Raw genomic sequence first — 19,649 nt, forward strand, 5'->3', positions numbered from 1 at the left:
TCAAACTCATGAATTAAAGCAATATATAGCTACCCAAGGATTTGGTACAAAAATAGTATAACCAGAGCGGTAAAAGCGATTTTGCGCGGTAAGGAAAACGGAGAATACAGATGTCTTGTGAAACTGAAATACGGTACGGTTCCACCAGTCCAAAAGAGGGTGGTCCATTTGAACTGTTAACCGGGAAGGTAGTCATTCAAGATTGAAGGCAATTTTAAATATATATGAAGTTGCAAAACCGCCGGCCAAAATTCCTCCGACGGTCGGTAAGCAAACAGGTGAGTTATAAGGAGAGCTCTAGCCTACAAGCATGCAACGTTAACCACCTCCCTGAATGGTCCGAGTCCACTTCTGTTACAAAGGCCAGTTTCAACGGTACACGCGCCTGCTCACGATATCACGCTGAACTAAAGCCCGGCTGTTCTAATACGTCTATCAGGAAGAATCCATAAACCTGCATACCCCCTCGTTAGTCCTCCCCTTCCAGCAAACATAGGCTCCTAACATCGCGCTTGATGACACCGGAGCTAGTTCGGAGGGAAACCGTTCTGCCGAAGCCGTCTGCATCCGTTTGGCATTCGGTGACAATACTCAGTGGCCACCTTCTTCTAGAGAGATGTTTGGACACTACCACAACGACGTCACCCTCCCTGAGGTTTCTGTTCCGACTTGACCACTTATGGCGTAACTGAAGCGTTGGAATATATTCTTTCATCCACCTGTTCCAGAAAACTTCCTCCAAATAATTTACTTGTTTCCAACGTCGAAAGAGCCGCTCTTTCAAATCGCAGTGCGGTGGAATACCTGTGTTCGCTTTGTGTAGCAAGAGGTGATTCCGAGTCAGAGCCAATGCATCACGGCAATCTGCACTCAAAGATGCTAAAGGCCGATCATTCAGAATACGTTCCACCTCAAGAAAAAAGTCTGACAGACAATCATCAGGTAGAGTTTGCTCTTGGATGAGCACAAAAACGACCTGTCGTAGTGATCGTATCATTCGCTCCCACACTTCTCCTCGATGGCTGGCAATCGGGGGGTTAAAATGCCACTGAATACCTCGAACCAATATTCGGTTGTTGATTTTCGCTTGGTCCCAAAGCGATACGTGCTAACTGAGTTCCTTAACTGCACAAACGAAGTTGGATCCGTTATCGCTGTACATATCCAAAGGTCTCCCTCTTCGACTAACGAACCTCATGAACGTCAAAGAATGCGCCACTTCGAAGTGAATCGCTCGGGTAGCCATGCATGAAAAGATGCGGCCGTATCTCTTTTTCATGCTGCGACCACGCTTCACCAGAAGTGGTCCAAAGTAATCAACACCCACAGCCTCGAAACATTTTTTACCCTTTTCAGATCGCACCGCGGGTAACGGAGACATCATCTGCTGACATATATTCCCTGATCGCTTTCTGCATTGGGTACACTTATAGAGGATGCACTTCACCGCCTGACTCCCATGAATGCACATAACGCCAAGTACATGAGGGGCGCCGGAATGCCCTTCTGCCTCATTATAGTGCCGAAAAAGTACATCAGTGACCGGGTGTTTATTGGGTAAGATAGGCGGGTGCTTCAGGGATAATGCGTAACTGGAATAGTGGAGCCGCCCGCCAACGCAGAGAACACCGTCCAGAAGGATGGGACACAGCTTACGCAGGGCTGAAACCATAGTTGGCTCCGACTGAGTGTCCGCTTTTAAACGAGTTAACTCATCACTGTATACTTCCGCTTGAACCTGACGGGTAACGACCACCCGAGATTTGGTCAATTCTTGCACTTGTAGGTGACCTACAAACAGCATGACGCCAGACCTTCCAAATTTGTGCATGATGTAGTGAATGAAGCGCCTCAACCATGCAACTGATTTCGACAACGCAAACTAGCTAGACTATCGGGCAATCAAACGCCCGGAAACACTTCGAGTGGAAATAACGTTAATAGTTGCTCGGCTCGCTTTCAGCCCCACTGACGACAGTCAGCTGGCGGCGACTCCCACACGGTTACCTGGACCCAGTGGCCCAAGAATAACCCAACCCAGCGGTGTCTTCATGGCAAATGGCTCTTTTTGACCTCCCAAACGGTGATCTAGCACCCAGTGAGCTTCTGGAATGTCAAAGCCAATCAATATGCCAACCGATTCAGAAGGAATATCCTCATAGGGCAGTTCTTCCAGGTGAGCCCTGCGACTTGCAATTTCCGAGCGTGAATCGACGACTAATGATGGGAGGATTTCAGATAGTACTGAAGCACATTTCACCAAAGCAACCACATCACCGTGGAGTGGACACACCTCGAAACTTCCACATTCTCCAACTGTTAAACAAGGTCCACTGATTGTCTGCATTTCACGCGGCGTTCGATGACTCGCTATGCCCAGTTGGTGTAGCAAGTTATGACATAATATGGTGGTATCGGACCCACTGTCTAACAAAGCATACGTTATCAGTTCTGCCGAAGGACCTCTCAGAAGAACTTGAAGTAGTCATAGGGAAACAGCCGCCTTGCGGTCAATCATTGAATTGCTTCTGACTACAAGAACTAACTCTGCTTTTTTATCTAGCGGTTTTGAATGTATCAGAGCGTGATGTTTGGCTTGGCATACATCTACCCCACATCGATACTGCAGTTGGCAGTCCTTTGCTTTGTGGCCGCCTTCAAGACACCGAAGAAAGGAATTGAGAGACTTTATGTTGGACCATCTTTCCACTGGCTCAAAAGAAAAGAAGCGCTCGCAGTCGCTGACACGGTGTGTACCACCACAAACCTTACAACCGATCTCGCTCAACAGTGGGGCCTGATCTGAGCAAACGATCGCATGATTCCAAGTGGTTCTGCTGTTGCGTACATCTGTAACAGCTGGGCCACGTACACCTTGGTCCCTATGCGTAACGGATTCTGCCAGAAGGCCGTAACGACTGCTTAACACTCCCGCCCTTTGAGTAAGGAATTTAGTGAGGTCGGTGAAGGCTGGCTCTCCCCGATCATAAACGAATTCCGCCCACTTGTGTTGTAAAGTGTTGGGCAAGCACCTCACTAACCTATCCAAATTCTCCAGGGAACTCAGTTCTGCTCTGTAGTTCATCTGAGTCAGAGCTATTTCGCAACTCTGCGTCTTGAAGGCCAACTGACTCAAATCTCTTGCCTTACACGAGGCAGAACGAAAACATTTAATGGGATCATCTATCAGGGCCCTAGCAACCTCATGAGACCTTCCGAAAGACTCGTGCAGAATTCGGCGGGCTCGTTCATATCCTTCCGCAGGCTGAAGCATGAGGTATTCTTCGATAGCCTCCCTGGCTACACCGGAGCACGCCTTTACCAATTGTACTAGCCTTTTCCCTCGTCTTGGGTCTTGCTTTCGACGTAAAGCTCGAATTGACACATAAACCTCCAATAGCCCCGTTTTGACCATCAAGGTGCATGAGGCCGATCTTGGGTAACTCCAGGCCCTCTATAGTGGATTTTGGATGACGGAGTTCACCAAATCCATTATGCTGTCGTTCTCATACTCCGAGACTATGTCGATTTTCAGAGTTGAATGGCGTCACCATCTTTCTGCGATCTTCAACATAGCTTTTGATGCGAGTTTTTGAGGACTCTAAAAACCATGACCGGTGGCACTGCTCTAAGCAGTCTTCGCTTCCAGCCAACGAAGCTTCGAACTAGGCCAACTCCATCTCGGCTTTAGCCTTCAGTAGTTGTTTTTTATGGTTAGTTTTCATTGCCTCTGGCTCAAGCTCGAGTTCCTCTTTAAGTTGGCTCTCGTTCTGTCTCTCTTTCCTTCTCTGTGTGCGGTCCAGAAGACAGAAAAGACTTTATATATTGCTCGGGGCATGTTACGACCGTTTCGAATTCTTGAGCATCGAGCACCAAGGTTAGCAACCAAACCGGCAAATCTCCGAACGAATGGCTACGCAAATGTACTGTACTATAAAATTGAAAGTAGTTACACAGAATACAAAATTACAAACCTCAACGGTTTCCGACAAAAGGTGAGGTACTCCAAAAGGCAAGCAAATCCAATATGGATCAACAGTCAACGCGTGACAGAAACCGCGTCTCAAACTCATGAATTAAAGCAATATATAGCTACCCAAGGATTTGGTACAAAAATAGTATAACCAGAGCGGTAAAAGCGATTTTGCGCGGTAAGGAAAACGGAGAATACAGATGTCTTGTGAAACTGAAATACGGTACGGTTCCACCAGTCCAAAAGAGGGTGGTCCATTTGAACTGTTAACCGGGAAGGTAGTCATTCAAGATTGGAGGCAATTTTAAATATATATGAATCGCAACAATAGGTTCAACGAAGAACACTTTAAGATAAAGATTTATCATTTGATACCATTCCGTCAAAAACATACAAACTCCTAGTTCAGCTGCGGTAACCTCGAAAACTGTTCAAAACCACTCAAGTTACATCATAGGCAAGAAGCTCATATGTGAAATAGTTGCCATGGTCCAGCACGATTTGCCCGTAGATGTGGACAGTCATTCTTTGGAAAAGTGAATCCTACGCCTTTTACTTTTTCGACAGATGCATAGAAGGAGTTCATTACCAAAATTTTGTTTGTTTGCACAAACCCATTAAAAGCGGTTTCGGAACCTTCGTACAAAAACACTTTTCACGAATGTGGCCGGCATCTCGCTAAGTAAAACCAACACCGCAGAATTCTTCGCAGTTAGTAGGCTTGCTACGATTTTAAATGACCAACAGCGTGAGTGCCCGGCGATATTCTGTTTTGCTGGAAATCCCTTCTTGGTGATCATTTCCTGCCACCTGGAGGACGATGACCCGTTTTATCTGATCACTTTAGAAACTCACCAGGGGCTGCTACTCTCATCCTTTTTTCTCGCAATTCCCACTTCTTTTCAGGCTTCAACCTTTTAATGTGTTTGCTACAAACGTTCTACATAGTCGTGATTCAGTCAATCTGGCCGGTCTCCAGTCCACACACATTTGGCCCTCCAAAAATCTCTACACCGCCTTAGCTTAATCCGGGGCAAATCCTTCATCTAACCCAAATCCAGCTGCCATTAAAATACGTTTCCCTTCCCCGATTGCATTGACGCATGTCACCGTCATACACAGTCTAATGGCACGCCAGCGACTATCTGCCTTCTTCCCTCGACCGTCATTCGTCGCCCGCTTGCGCCTGTAATTGCAACTACGAACAAATATTTTACTCGGCCCCAACATTTTCTGGGACAATTTCGCCACAACACCGAAAATTTCGTTTGGATTTAGCCAACCTGGTCTTCCGCTGCAACTTCAGTTTTTCGCTTTTCCAAATTCCATTTCCTTTACAGTGTTCGTTTAAACCTACGCATCGGCACTATCTCACCATTTAGACTGCCCTTTAAAATTAACGTTCCTACAATAGCGATAGTAGTGGGTCTACTTAATTTTAATGTAAACACATTTTAGAGGACAAAATGTGCCATTTGTCTCCTCGTCAAATATACCAATTCACTTCACTATTTTTGCTTTCTCTGAACTTGGATACCTGTCAAACCATTCGGGATCACTCTGCCAGCAGTAATTTTCGCTTTTGGTTAACGTTAACTGGGTTCATCATTGAGCTACTCGTACCTCATGACCATTTTCCATGTTCTTTGTTTCTCGCAATCGCGCTGACTTTTCACGTGATAAGGATGTGTTGCTGGTTGTACCTTTTCCCTTTTTTGCCTGGCGCGTTCAAATTGTAACGACCAGATAATTCCTGAATTAGCATCCTACCCGCAAGTTGGAAAATAAACTTATTAGTATTATCAATTTTTTTCATACTCATATTCAACCTGCACTTAGGAGGTCCAGTTTGTTTTTTAAAGTACGGGATTCCGTTGTTTGAGCTTTGGCAACATTTCAGAACAATTAGGGAGGGTGCTTACTATCAAGAGCATTTGAAACTTGCGTCATATTGCCAAACCCCTCTCGATTGGGTCGATGCTCATGTTTTTTATTATATAGATGCCAAGTTGTCAGTTCTATCAAAACCTTGGGACTGTGGCCACGAACTTTCAGTAGAATCCAATGGCAGTAGCTTCACACACGTATATTTTTCTCATACGAAGCAAAAAGCTTTATTTCGACGTTTTTCGTACGCCGTATACGTCACCGCTACCCGCAACATCAAACCACTTGCCCATATTCTTTTTGGGCCCCTGAATCCTATCATGCAGTCACAAGCTGTATACGTTACTTGTAGCTGATGGCATCACGATCGGGCGAGTAATAACGTATGCCTTTGTCACAAGTGAGAATTTTGTGACGGGTTTCAGGCGGTTTAGGTTGTTCATTGATATGGTGATTGGGCAATGCCCCCTCAAAGTGTTTTTCAGGGATGAGATGACGTCGCAGATGCTGGTTGTTGAGTCTGCTTTTGGCTACGGCACAATCCTCCGTTATTTTAACTCAAGGCGTGTCATCCGGAAGCACGAACTTTCCACCACCAATCGACGGGCGTAAATCTCAATTACTCCCCACAGTGCCCGGATTGGATTGTTTTACTGGATCACCGGCAATCGTCCTCTTTTCCACTAGTTCGTTTTGTGCATTGGGAATGCGTGATGTCACGTTTTAGCCGTTTAGTTTGGTGATGCACACTTAGAGGAGCGAAGAGTCCCCTTCTCTGGTTCAGCAATAACATATGACTACATAATGTAAAGTGGCACAGTGGAATATGCCTCTTTTGTTACGAGGACATTCGCCTAATTAGACGGGAGATTTAAACACTTAAACGGGCTTGTTCATACTGCCTCGCAAAACACACAGGAATAACGAAAAACGTGCCAGGCTGTACACTTCGACTCCATATTCACATCATCCAACGTCTTACATAATTGGGAGCGATCTCATAAAGGAATTCTTTTAAAGTCCTGTGTAGCAAACCTGCTATCAATAGACGGATGTGTGAACGAACTAGACGGAAAACTGCAACTGATATCACTCTCAATTACTCTCAGGTTTTAGACCCTGTACAAAGCGAATTCTGGTTATTCAAATGAACTACGTCCGACGCCTACGTTTCCCAGTAGACATGTCACCGCTGCACTACCGGTGGCGCCACCGGTGGCAAATAGGGGTGGCATGTTACTCTTGCCACTGATGGCGCCGCCCGTGGCGAAAAGCGGCCAAAGGTGGCGACCCAAAAATGTCATGATGTATTTAATCGGTGGTGTATTCAAACAAATCGGTTTCAAAAATTACTTCATAAATAGAGCTCCAGTATCCAGAGTATCCTGTTACAATCACGCCACCTTTGGCCACCGTTAGCCACCGGTGGCACTGTGTTTACTGGGTTTCCTCGTAAAATGACTCCATAGAGTCATTTCACTATATATATATATATATATATATATATATATAGTGATATCGAGTGAGTAGAACAAAAACACTTTATCCCAAGGACTCTGCTGGATGCACAGAACACTTGGGAAGCGCTCATACTCCTCACAATCACGACCACCTACAATCATACCCAGGTGCAGTCTCCAGTCGGCCACTTAGAGTCTATTCACCGTTCAGTGGGGAGAAACACCATGTATTCTCTTCGATGACTGAACCACCGAAGATTTCTTTTGGTTCCACAAGCGCCTTAGCAAGCAAACCGTAAAGGAGATCTGTGGATAATCGAATAACAGGACCTATGGAACAGGGTTCGTCTCGAAAGGGCAAATGTTTAAATCTAATAAAAACGCAAGGCTTTACCAACCCAAGTTTCTCCGGATATGGCAAACTGCATAGCCTACACCATGCTACCATGGTAGCACGGATCTCTAGACCCCCTAGCTGATGGAATTCCACAAGGCTTGGATATCAAGATGGTTCGAAGGACTTCATTTACCAAAAGTGTAGCGTTCATTGACCTATAGTCTTTAGGATTGCAGGTGGTGACCTCTACTTGCCAACCAAATACTGGCGATCAAAGATCACGCATGCCTCTAGTTGCCTAGCCTCTTGTAGTGTCTGTAATTTTGTGATTTTGTATTGGTTACTTTCCTTCTTAGTTTCTCCGAACACGCTGATAAGGTCCTAGTCCGCTACACTCTCTAGCACTGCCAATTTTAGGGCACATAACCAAAACCCTGCCTGCAGTAAATTAGCCTGGATTAAGGCCACTATTTCCACGTTTGTTACCTGTGTTATTCCATACAAATGCACATCGTTTTCCTATACTCTGCACTAAATCGTGGTGAAATTTTTTCCGTTTTTGCTTCTACGACACGGGCTTAGCAACGATAAGTGAGATGGTAAGGTTCCACTATGGGCCTTAGGGACTCTTCACATATGCTTCGGACACTTTTTTCGTGGAGTGTCGCAGAATGAAGAGTACCCTCCAAGTTCCGGAATAGAGAGCTTTGTTGTGTTTTTTCACCCTTGGAGGCGCATTACCTGCTCGTTTGAGCCACGGACCATTTATTTACAGATGTTTCTTGTCACCGGTGGTGATGTGAGGCAAAAGACATGCGACCCGCTGATATTACCGTTGTCAACAGCCCGTTGAACGATGACGTTCAGATGTCTACCGCGTGATACCGTGGTCGAGCCTAAACGGTGCCCATTATGCTGGTAGCGGTCACCCAAATGCCGGCTTTAAATCTCGCATCCGTCCGAAGTAACCAAACAAGAGCATATACAGCGGGGCGTTGTTTTATATTCAACGCAACCAACCCGGCAACCTTGTCGATGGCTACAGAGTGAGCTGGCGAATAGGCACAAACAATAAGTCTTTATTATGCAAATCGCCATTACCGAGACCTCTAGAAAAGCCTGTTCCATCCATTTCATCGGACTGCTCAATTACACCCTCTCTTTCAGCTGTCTGAGTAATTGTCCCTGCGGTGCAACAGCTCCGGAAAACTGCATCTTCAGTTTAATATGAATGTGCAGAACAAACCTACTTCTAGACTGTTGCAGCAATTGTAAAGTTGCTGAGAGTGACCAATTTCAAGTAGGAGCTACACTCAACGAATGAGGTGGACGAGATAGCTCAGTGGTTAGAGCGCGAATTTACTGGCCTGAAGGCCCTTGATTTGGGTCAAATCTATGCCTTGCGACTTCTCCTTCCTGGGATTGGGTAACCTAAAATTATCCCAGCCCTCGTGCTTTCTCCGGCTGACATGGCAGTTAGGCACTGAATGGTGCTAGAGCTGACGGATCATCGTCACATTCCACAAATTCCTTATGTCCACCACTTGTGACCTGCTGCGTAGAAAGTAGAACGTAATTCATGGAATATAGCCCTGTGCTGAATGGCTACTCAATACTCAAAGCTTGCGTGCATTGCAGCTAACCTCATCGTAACTATTCTGTCGCCATCGGCAGCTACCACCTTATATCTAGCATGTCAAAGTTTGCCTTCTCTATCCCGCAGTTTCTCACCAGTTAATAGTTGTAAAAAGCGCCCACCGACATGCCCCAGCACATTTTTAATGCGAGTTGATCTTCAACTTGCAACCTTCACCAGTTTACCGCGGCATACAAGTCCAAGACCACAGTTTCACGTTGCAGCTGACGTAACTAATGTTAATATAAAGATTCTTCTGATTCGACCAAATTAATGGCAACTTTTTGCTATGGTCTACCGGACAATTCTTGCATTTCTGTGCAGTGGAGTAGTAACCTTATTATGCTGATCCTTAAAGGGGACGACAGGCTTGATCTGGTCAAACAACACCTTGCTGTCTCTTTTGTCTTCTACAAAATAACATGGAAGCCATCGTGGGCTTGTTTGTTCTTGGTGCAGTAAAACACTCCTGGCTGAGCGGCACGATTTTGGGGCACGGAAGGCTGTGCTTGGCTACACTAGGCAGCCACATCAAGGGTGGACACACCGGTATTGATGCGACCGTTATAAACTCCAACAGCAAAGGTTGTTGATAAGAGTCGGTGCTGCATTTTGTTGCTGAACCTGGCCACACAACGAATCCATGTTAAAACATCCACCGACCCTACTTGTAGAGTTCTGTAGCTCACTGTCGCACCCTGTGCCTCTAGGAGTATCCATCAATCAATTGCTTATGTCAATCAATAAAATATTCACGGACTACGTTGTGGTAATGGAGGATCATTTTTCTTCCAAGAGAGATTCTTCTTGATTTATTGCACGGTCCGTAGGTAATCAAAAGCGCCAAGGCTGTCTTGAAACGGACAGAAGTGTCATCTACTTTAGTCCTTGCTTGTACACCCTATATTTCTGCAATTTCTGCACCACACCAAACGAGGAAATCTAGGGATAATTGTTCACCGTAATTTATGGAGAGCACTTCATGACCAAAAGTCCTAAGCACCTCACACTCCCCACCCCGGGTCTTGGAACATTTCATACTTTTCTTGACATTCTAATAGTGAAGCGCATCAAATATGCTGTTCAGGTGTAGCGGCTTGGGCAAGAAGTTGAGGAGAGGTCATCACGGCGAACCGCGGAAGGAGCCATCAAGTCGTTGTGCCATTTCTATAACCCATATTTTATGGGACGTTTAGCAGTCTTCAACCTTTACTCCGTTGCCTAGAAGGAGCTAGGTGGTGGTGTTATCCTTGCCTTTTAAATTCTGCAAGAATGTAGTTTGCACACAGTGCTTCGTGAACATAGCGTGGAGATAGCCTACCAACACAGTTATCTTAGCTGTCCATGATTCTTTTACTCTTTCTCTTTTCCACCTTTCGTAAATTTTACATCCGGTTGTTGACTCTGCGCTGGACCCAGCAACAACCCCTGAAGTGTGGCCCAACAAGCGCCTGCCAGTTTTCTCAATATGGTTCGTCATAAATGCTACTACATTGCCTGATAAGAAAGACTAAAACTTAATGGACGCCATAATGTACCCAGTGACTGAAATACATGGTCTTAAAGTGAATGATAGCCCATATATGACGTTGGTACAGATAACTAACTGGATAGATATGGAGGACGATTCGAAATAGAACCACATCGCCCCACGGTAATGCCTCACATGTGCCGCTCTACAAATCACGAGTTTTTAGGGACGAAATACCAGTGAGTGCAGTGGCATGTTAAGACAACTGAAAAGTGCTGTGAAGCAGATTATAAATTGGCTTAACTAAAATAGAATGCCGTATAGATGTCCAGAGAGAAATGTTGGATGTAGATAAAACAATTGTGAATTAGGCAACTGTGCATGACATGCGAATGTCATACTGTTGGCACCTTTTTACACAAAATGTGTGAAAAATGATATGAGGGAAGGCTAATCAGTTGGGTTGGTGATTGGAGGTCCTTGGCGAGCATTGAAGTGAATGACGTTATGCCACAAGGGGCAGAACGTGAGCATCAAGCGAGAGTTTGATATGTTACAGGATGATTCAAACACATCTTTGAAATAAGATTTTAGAAAAACGTCATGTGTAAAAACGACTCAATCTTGTTGTTTCTTTAATTCTTGGGTACATCCCTTTCTGTCGATAGGTCGTTGCCCTCAGTCGTACTTGCCCAACAGGGGATTCCGCAGAAATCTGCGAGCATAATTCGATTCAGCTTCTTGTGAGCACGTGTCGGCTGTTTAAAAGTTTGCCTACAAAAGCAGTGTCCGACAAGGTGCCCACTCCCTGCATGCTTGTTCAAGTTAATCGTGGTTAAAATACTGAGGCAAATCCCGAAATACTTTCAACACCCGAGTGTGAAAGTTGTTTCTAGTGAAATTTTTTTCTATCTGGAGTTCGCATAAGGAGCTATCCTCGCATTTGAAGATGAATGCAAAGCACAAGCTCTGCTGAATCAGTGTACAGCGATCCATCTGACAAGTCTACAACTTCATTAGTTCCACAGCGAGATTAGAGCAGTCAGCCCTATCATGTTCGATTGTATCATTATGAACGATACAATGTTGTGAAGCATTAACGTGGCGCTCGAATTACTGCTGTTACAAAACGATGGCATGTTCAAAAATGAAGATTCCATAGTTATTAGGGGGATGTTGGCCCTTTCGACTAGATTATGTCAAAGATCATCCAGCTTCTCAATAATGTGCACATTAAGTTAATCGTGGGATATGGACAGTGGACAATGTACCAACTTGCAAGGCAATAAAGTTAATTTTTTACGAAACATATTACTCGCAAAGTCACTGAAAATTCTCGAAAGCTCACTAACAGTTTCTGTCTTCTTGAGGTCAATCAGGTATGCACGGTCTGCGAGTTTTCATAGAACTTGTGTATGCAATGGACAAAGTACACTTATTTGAAAATGACATTGGCGTTACAAGGGACGTAAGTGAACCTATCCTCTGTGGTATTGTTTAACTGAATATGCACGAAGGTAGTCATACGTTTCTGTCGGGACGGTGCTCAAGATGTGATGCATTTTTTAGACAAAATACACCATTCATGAAGATTATGATTGGACCTTGAGTTTCACTTCTAACTCAACACGCATTGTGTTTATACTTCGAAGTTACTATGGGCGAGGTGAGCAGGGCCTTTGTAAACTCAGTCAAAGACTTTGGAACACTTAATTTACCCTTTGCTATCATCTCCGTGCACTCATTTTCGAATGTCATCTCTTGCTTTTCTCTTTACCTACCCGGAACATAATTATGTGCAACGACGATTCTATCGAGATAACATAGGAACGGAGAATCGGACACGTTGGCATCAATGAAGAAACTTGTAGAAGCGTTCCCTTTTGCGGGGTGAACGATGTAAGTAAACCTTTTGATAGATGCATGGCAAAGCTAAGAATTGAGTTCTCGTTTAAATGGCACCACAACTTTAGAGAACCAGCTAATTCACGCGTGAGCATGATGAACACGGCGAAAGACAACGTCAGCTTTTTAAGTCATATTTCATCTTAAGGTGTGTTTGGCTTTCCATTGTCTGTTCAGTTGCGCATTACAAGCCACATAAATAAGATACCCATAAGGGACGTTAAAAACGGCTGGCGAAATTACTTTTCCGAAACGACGGAATGTTTATTTGGATAAATCACTTGTTCAGAAACACAGTATTCAAAAAAATATTTTACTGCATCTAAAACTGAGCTAGGGATATTTCACTGGTTAGGGCGCGAACTTCTTGACCGGAAGGTCCGCGGATCTAGCCCAACAGCTGTATCTTCACTGCTTCTGTTTAGGCTTGGACTTCCTGGTAATATCTCGGTCCTGTTGTTTCGGTCGCGTGGCAGGCAGACACTAAACGGGTGTTACGTATTCGCGGTTTTTACCAGCTCTTGAACTCGCTATGCATCCTTGGAGAATTCTTGTCGCCACTGAATAACTAATACTAACCATACGGTATTCTTTGAAATGCTACACAACTAGCAAACAGATTGAGCTTGTTGATGCACTGTCTTCGAAAATTTATGAAATATATATGCTTGGACTACGAGAAATTCGTACAGAACGAAGGAATTTTTGCAATAATTTCTACGGAGCCATGTATGTCTGTACGCGTTGCCAGTACGACCGTCGTTGAAAGCCATATGCTAGCGTTGACAACCGGTACCTAACTGCCATGGAGGAAGGCCCTAGTGAAGTCCCTTATAAAACTGAGTGTGTGCGTCGGCTCTCAGGCAAGTGATTTAAAGATGTGATCGGTTGTTTTTCTACTTCATCGAAACCACGTCTGATGCTGTCCGAGTTGTGTCTCGCAATGGGTTTTGGCGCAGCAATATCACTGAAGCCAGTAGTCACCTGTCATTTGCGATAACATAAATGCCCTTAAGGGTGAAGTAGTCGCTTAAGGTACCATGACTAACTTGCCCCACTAATGTCGTTCTCAGATTCGTCTCAAGAGCCTAATAAGGGAATAAGATCAGAATACACTCTGGCCTTTGAATAGCGCCACTGATATCACATCACACCATGTGGCCTGATGGCGTTTTAAGACAGAAACTTTCGTTATCATTTCACTTTGAGGGAATACCTAAACCAAAGGACTACAGTCCCAGCTGTACATAGTGATAGCCAGCCCAACTGTTTTAGAAGATACTGAGTGGGAAAATAGTGGGGGGACTTTGGTTTTTCCTGTATATTAGTTTTCCAACATCCTCCTTGATTATCCTAATAACAAGCTGTAGCTTTGTGCGTATAGTGAAACAGTCCACACCCATCACATAGTGTACTAGTTCCCTACAAAGGTTTCGGGCTTATGTATAGCGGTGTGACTGACAACTCCGTGGGATTCAGCTTCCTAACCTATTTTGGCAATAATGTAACTTGCACGCCAGTAAGTTTTTTGACGACTAAACGACGTGTATGCCACTTATTGTCTCCCGATAATTTTGTCGTAAATTTACATAGGGCAACAGGATAATCTAAATCGACGTGAGTATTTCAAGCAGTTTGCAGTAAGGTCGTCAGACTACTACTACTACTATGGCTACGTGGAACAGCTACATCCGTCAAAGTCACTAGCCATTATTTTGTCTCGTGTGCGGTCCCGATCCGGGAAGACGGTATTTATCATTGTGACTCAGTTGACTATTAAAGGTTTTTATGTTTGTTTGTCAGGTGATAGACCAAAAGCTTCTTGATTGTTTACATTCGACACAAGGTCGGGCAAAGGGGGCTCTACGAGGTGAACAGTCCTGTGAAATACGAAACACATGGCCTAACCAGTGTAGCTTGTGAAGTGTGGCCCACTGACTTATTTAGGAGGAACAAACGTTTTTGAATACCATATGGCGCACTTCATCGAAAGTAATCTGGTTTTTCCACCAGACTCATGCAATGATTCGGAGGCACCTAAGGTTAAGCGCAGAGGGTATTCAACACGCAGCGGCCATAAACTAGAGCAGATTGGGCCACTCTATGTTTGACCATCAAGCTAATGTCATGACAGCGCACTAGACGCCAAAAGCTAGCAAACGCTGTCCTAGCCTCCCCTATTTAGGAGGTGATTTCATCTTTCATGCCGGAACTTGTGCGGCTGACTAGGTAAACAAACTTATCTATCACATAGATCCGTTCATCTAGATGGGTTAAATCCCAGTCACTCCTCCAGCAGCACTTTGCACTTTTCATTTGCAAGTGTACACCGAACTGTCCAGTAGAAATATAGAAGCCCCTTAAAACAGTTTTCATTTCCAAAGGATCTGATCTAAGACCAGTAATATCATCGGTCTACTCAATATCCGTGAGTAACTGCCCAGGTTGTATTTCGATTCCAGAGGTGTTAGAGACGGCGAAGGAAGATTCAATCAGCATATCCATTATGAAGTTGAAGAGGAAATGCGACAGAGGAAACCCTATCTGACACCACTGGATTTGGTTGCCCCAGAAGTCAATATGCTGTAGACACTTACGCGCTCTCGGAAGGAGGCATGTAAAACCTCCATAAGAGAGAAAAACAGAAGGGACACCCTTCATAGTCAGACACTGACACAGTTTCTGACGATCAAGTTGGTCAAAGGCGTCTTTGAGATCAAGATTGACCACTATTGGTCATTGGAATAAGTGACCCAGTTCCAGCGCTTGTGGCAAGGTAAAAATATGATCGATGCAACCATGGTTACAGCTAAACCTAGCTTGCTTCTCGTGAATCTGGCTCGTTCGATAGTGGATTAACCTGCGTGGGATAAATCTACCCAGTTGGTAATCCGATGCATTTCGCATGATATCCTTGAGCCATTTTAGAATGTAGGAAATTTTTTCTTCATTCTAGAGATTTTAGACCGAGGTCTTCAGGTTAGTCATAACATACTCGCCACATTCTTCGTAGACTTCAGGGTGAAAACCTTCTAGTCCAAGTATTTTGTTACGATAAGGTAATGAGATTGCACTGTGAACTTTCATCGTCGATAGCGGACTGATGTTGGTGTTTCACTCGGGTTTGATTGGTCCTCCTAGAGGGTGAGTGCATGGGACTCAACCGAACTGTTCTTCAAACTGTTCATTCCGTCGTTCAAGAGAACGTCTATGTGCATGGGCTGAAGTCTCATCCTTTTCGGATACTGTTAATATAACACCCTCCCTTCTTGGACTAGCTGGTCGGATTATCTGGGACAGAGATGCTCGACAATGATTCACTGAAAAACTCTTTGAAACATTAGGTTATTTCTCTGGAAATAGATTACCGTTCTGTGAGAATGACTGCACTGGAAATGTGCCAAACTGAGAAAACATCCCGCGGAATTTTCCAGTGTGAGAATACCGTTTGAAAAGCCTATTCTCACGGTCACCTTAAAAATTAACTGTGGAGATAATGAGGCAATCAAGGCAACCAGGCCGCAGTTCACGCACTCACAGCCCGAAGGTAGAATTCTAAATGTACGATCATGTCTCAAAAGTTGAGAGGTGCTCGGGTCGTATAACAAGGATTAGCATTGTATTATAAGACTTGCCACAGTAGATTCAAAACGCCTCTGGTTTGTAGCAAACACATGCAGGAGTGAAGTGTGCGTTTGAGGAATTCTTAATAATGGTCCTTTACGGGAATCTTCTGTCTAGCTCTGTAAGGGACTCGTAAACGATTCTAGCGGTAATGAATGTTAGCAAATCTTGTAACAGCCTAACACCAAGACACGAACTTCTGTCAGAAGCCTTTTCAATTCATATACTTCGCCGGCTTTTTACAAATTATTTTCCACGCTTAGGTTATTTCTTAGATCTTGTGCTTCCGTCGAATTACAAGGCAACCATTCAGCGAAATGGTGACAGTTAAACGGTTCAACGTTCGGGTTACTCATTAGTGGTCGAAAAACAATCGGAATATTTGCCTTTTTATTAGCCTTGTGTTATACAGCTGTTGTTGACTGTTAGTCCATGTTCCGCACCGTGCTTTCAGATTACAAAATGAGGGACCCCGATTTGGATGTGATTCCTGAAAGTGAACTGGAATTGGTGGAATCCTTCTGTTTTGAAACAGAGGCTAACGATCCTTTAGACATCAATGAAATCACAGTGCAATTCGTTGCGTGCCCTTCGTAAGTCACCTTCAATCTATTGTGAGTAAGCACTTTTCAGTTTGAATATATCCCTGCACCAGAATCGCTGAACTTTGAAAATCGTTCTCGAAAGAGTTAGGTGTCTTCTACCTAGGTTCAGTCCATGCATTCTACGAACAGTAGTTTTCATTGCCACCTTTTGTGACATAAGGCGCCACAGATAGCTCTCACAGTCGAAGTGTTTCGCCTTGAGTTCGCAAACCACCCAACTAATACACCATCTAATTACCGAGCTGCAACTCCAAAAGGCAAAGAATTCCCGACATGCTTGATGCTGTTTATTCGGGTTGGTTTCTCGCCCATGTAATGTAATATTGAACCACAACAAGAGACAGTGTCACATTGAAAATGCGTTAATATTGAAATGTTGACACTTTACTTGCCTTTTTTTACCACTACATAAAGTGTCTCATATGACCTAGAACTAGGTGTAATTAGTTTCACAACGGGACACTTTACCTTTTCAAAATTGCTGCGCACATATTGATGGCTGATTAAGCCATTAAGGAAAAACTTCACTGGGTATTGTGTATAGGAATCCGTTCGCTTGAGGGGATCTTTTACGGTTACCTGAGACTAGCTGAATGACCTCTGGTTAACAGGTATGTGCATTTACGATGCCCCCTCGCGTGGTGATGAAGAGTTTACAAACCAATCGCTAAGCTCGCCGAACAGATCAACCACTATCTCCGTTAGCACAAATCAGTCTGAAGCCTTGTTCCAACCTAATAGACCTAACGCGCTCCATTGTCAGATACCACAGGGCGGTCTCAGTGTCTGGTAATGAGTTTAGCAACTAGCGAGCTATCTTGGTGTATGAGTTTGAGGTATCTTGGTGCGTATGTTTCGAATTTTCTGACCGGAAGGTCCGTGGTTCCGAAACAACCCTGGCATCTCAACTGTCCCTGTTTAGGCTTGGTTGTCTAGGCATACCTAAACCTTGTTCTTCGATTGAGTGGAATGGCAGCTAGCTACCCAAATCGTATCACGGCTGAAAGCTCCCCAGATATATATATATATATATATATATATATANATATCCACCTGGAAACAGGTTGGAAGGTGAAATGGAATGGATTGCGCAACCTCGCGCTGCGATTGGTTAGGCGGAACTACCTTTGATTCCCTGTTACTTGGGAGTTTAACTGCATTTCCTTCGCTTCCTTCAAGCTGAGAGACTATTTTTGCCGTTGAACAGTTGGTGCCAAACTTCTTTAATCCATTGCTACAGCCCCGCAGACCTCCAGGTTAAAGGATAAGGGTTTTTATAAACCCAGGTAATTATTTTCGTGAAAAAATGAAGTGGTAATATAGATGTTATTTTAATTTTTAGATTACTGGATAACGACGACCTCGAGGGTGTTTATTTTTCGCTTCAATTTTATCGATTCCCCGAGGTAATTACCAGTCAGTAAGTATGATGCTTACACAGTTTTTTGGCGTCTTCTTTGTGGGACCACTTTTACGAGGACCGTATCGTTTTTTGGCTTGAATTGATCTACGATGTGCTTTCATGTTTTTTGGAATCTTCGCACCAACAGAAATATCATGAATTTCATTAGTTTGTTTTCAGTAGCATGACAGAACCTTTTATTCACATACTCCACCGTTTAGGCGAACATTATCCGTTTAGCCGTACTACGGCCAAGTGTTGTCCGTTTCTTCATGAGTCTTATCGGTTATTGGCCCTAGAACTCACGCGCAAAGATTTGTTGATCACCGTATTTTTGTAATCTAAATGCGCGAGGCCTTCATACTGCTCTGAATCCCATACTTGGCTCAGGGGAAGAATAGTTCAGACGAGTGAGTCGTTTTCCTGAGAAGTCGGTTAACACATGACTGCGTAACATGAATCCATTGACTAAAGGAAGAATGGCACTATATTCTGTCTAAATGCGAGGTGATCAAACTGTTGATCAGCCCCTCTTGAGCGAAAGGTTTACAGTGTTCAAATATTGGCCACGTTGCGTACTTGAGTCTTCCTGGAAGTTGGTTTGATCTGTACTGCTGATGTTTCCTAATGATGGTGAAACAGCCGTAGACCACCTCCCGGCTTTTCGGCATGGATCGGCTTCCCTTACAGGACGAAATCTGCAGTGAAAATTTCCACTTCTCTCTATACTACCAACAAAATTAATAAATAGCCTGACTATGGTTTGTTGAACTATTACTGTCATGAATGCCCGGTGTGTTGTCATGGGATTTTGGATGATGCTGGGGATGAGTAAAGCGTGTGCTATGACCGTGATGGATGTTATGGCAACCGTTCTACCACTGAGTAGCGTGTTGGAGGTCGTTTGCAAACTATAATATTGCAACTAGTTGAGGATAATTGCCTGTGTATCCATAACACAGCCACTTGTTTTCCGGTGCTAGTGTCTTTCCTGTATGTCAAGTGTGCCCAGCTGATTTCACTATCCATTGTTGCGAGTGTATATGGTGTCTGTCTATGGAAACATAAGTCATCTGGTCAGTTCCGTGTTGACCACAAAAGTTAACAAAGTGATTTGGCCTCTTTAGCCAGGAAAGTACGTTTTACGGAACATGCTCGACATATATTACCATACCTTTTGTGCATGAATGCGATATGCGTCCGTGGTGTAGAAAAATACTATTGATTTGCCTTAAAAATGCTTAGCCATTTTCACACTGCCCAATTTGATGTATGAGCATGTCGAACAGATTCACTGCAGAGGGTGTGCTCTGCTGATATGGACCGTATGCAACAATGTGGTGAACTCT

At 44.1% G+C, this 19,649-nt stretch overlaps 2 protein-coding genes across 2 annotated transcripts in view; one reads left to right on the forward strand and one right to left on the reverse strand.

Annotated features, from left to right (window-relative positions):
- Positions 1-3,753: 3,753 nt before the first annotated feature.
- The window catches only part of T265_07636 (hypothetical protein), a gene marked incomplete at both ends in the record, with an annotated part of 35,944 nt that continues 20,048 nt past the window's right edge, over positions 3,754-19,649 (reverse strand). Inside the window, one exon of the mRNA XM_009173209.1 lies at positions 3,754-3,931. Within this exon, the coding sequence (XP_009171473.1) occupies positions 3,754-3,931 (178 nt within the window). The remainder of the gene's footprint in view (positions 3,932-19,649) is intronic.
- The window catches only part of T265_14342 (hypothetical protein), a gene marked incomplete at both ends in the record, with an annotated part of 31,956 nt that continues 29,054 nt past the window's right edge, over positions 16,748-19,649 (forward strand). The window contains 2 exons of the mRNA XM_009173245.1: positions 16,748-16,886; positions 18,241-18,318. Of these exons, the coding sequence (XP_009171509.1) occupies positions 16,756-16,886; positions 18,241-18,318 (209 nt within the window). The remainder of the gene's footprint in view (positions 16,887-18,240; positions 18,319-19,649) is intronic.

Source organism: Opisthorchis viverrini (assembly GCF_000715545.1).
Source record: "Opisthorchis viverrini unplaced genomic scaffold opera_v5_189, whole genome shotgun sequence".
Classification (NCBI taxonomy): Eukaryota; Metazoa; Platyhelminthes; class Trematoda; order Opisthorchiida; family Opisthorchiidae; genus Opisthorchis; species Opisthorchis viverrini.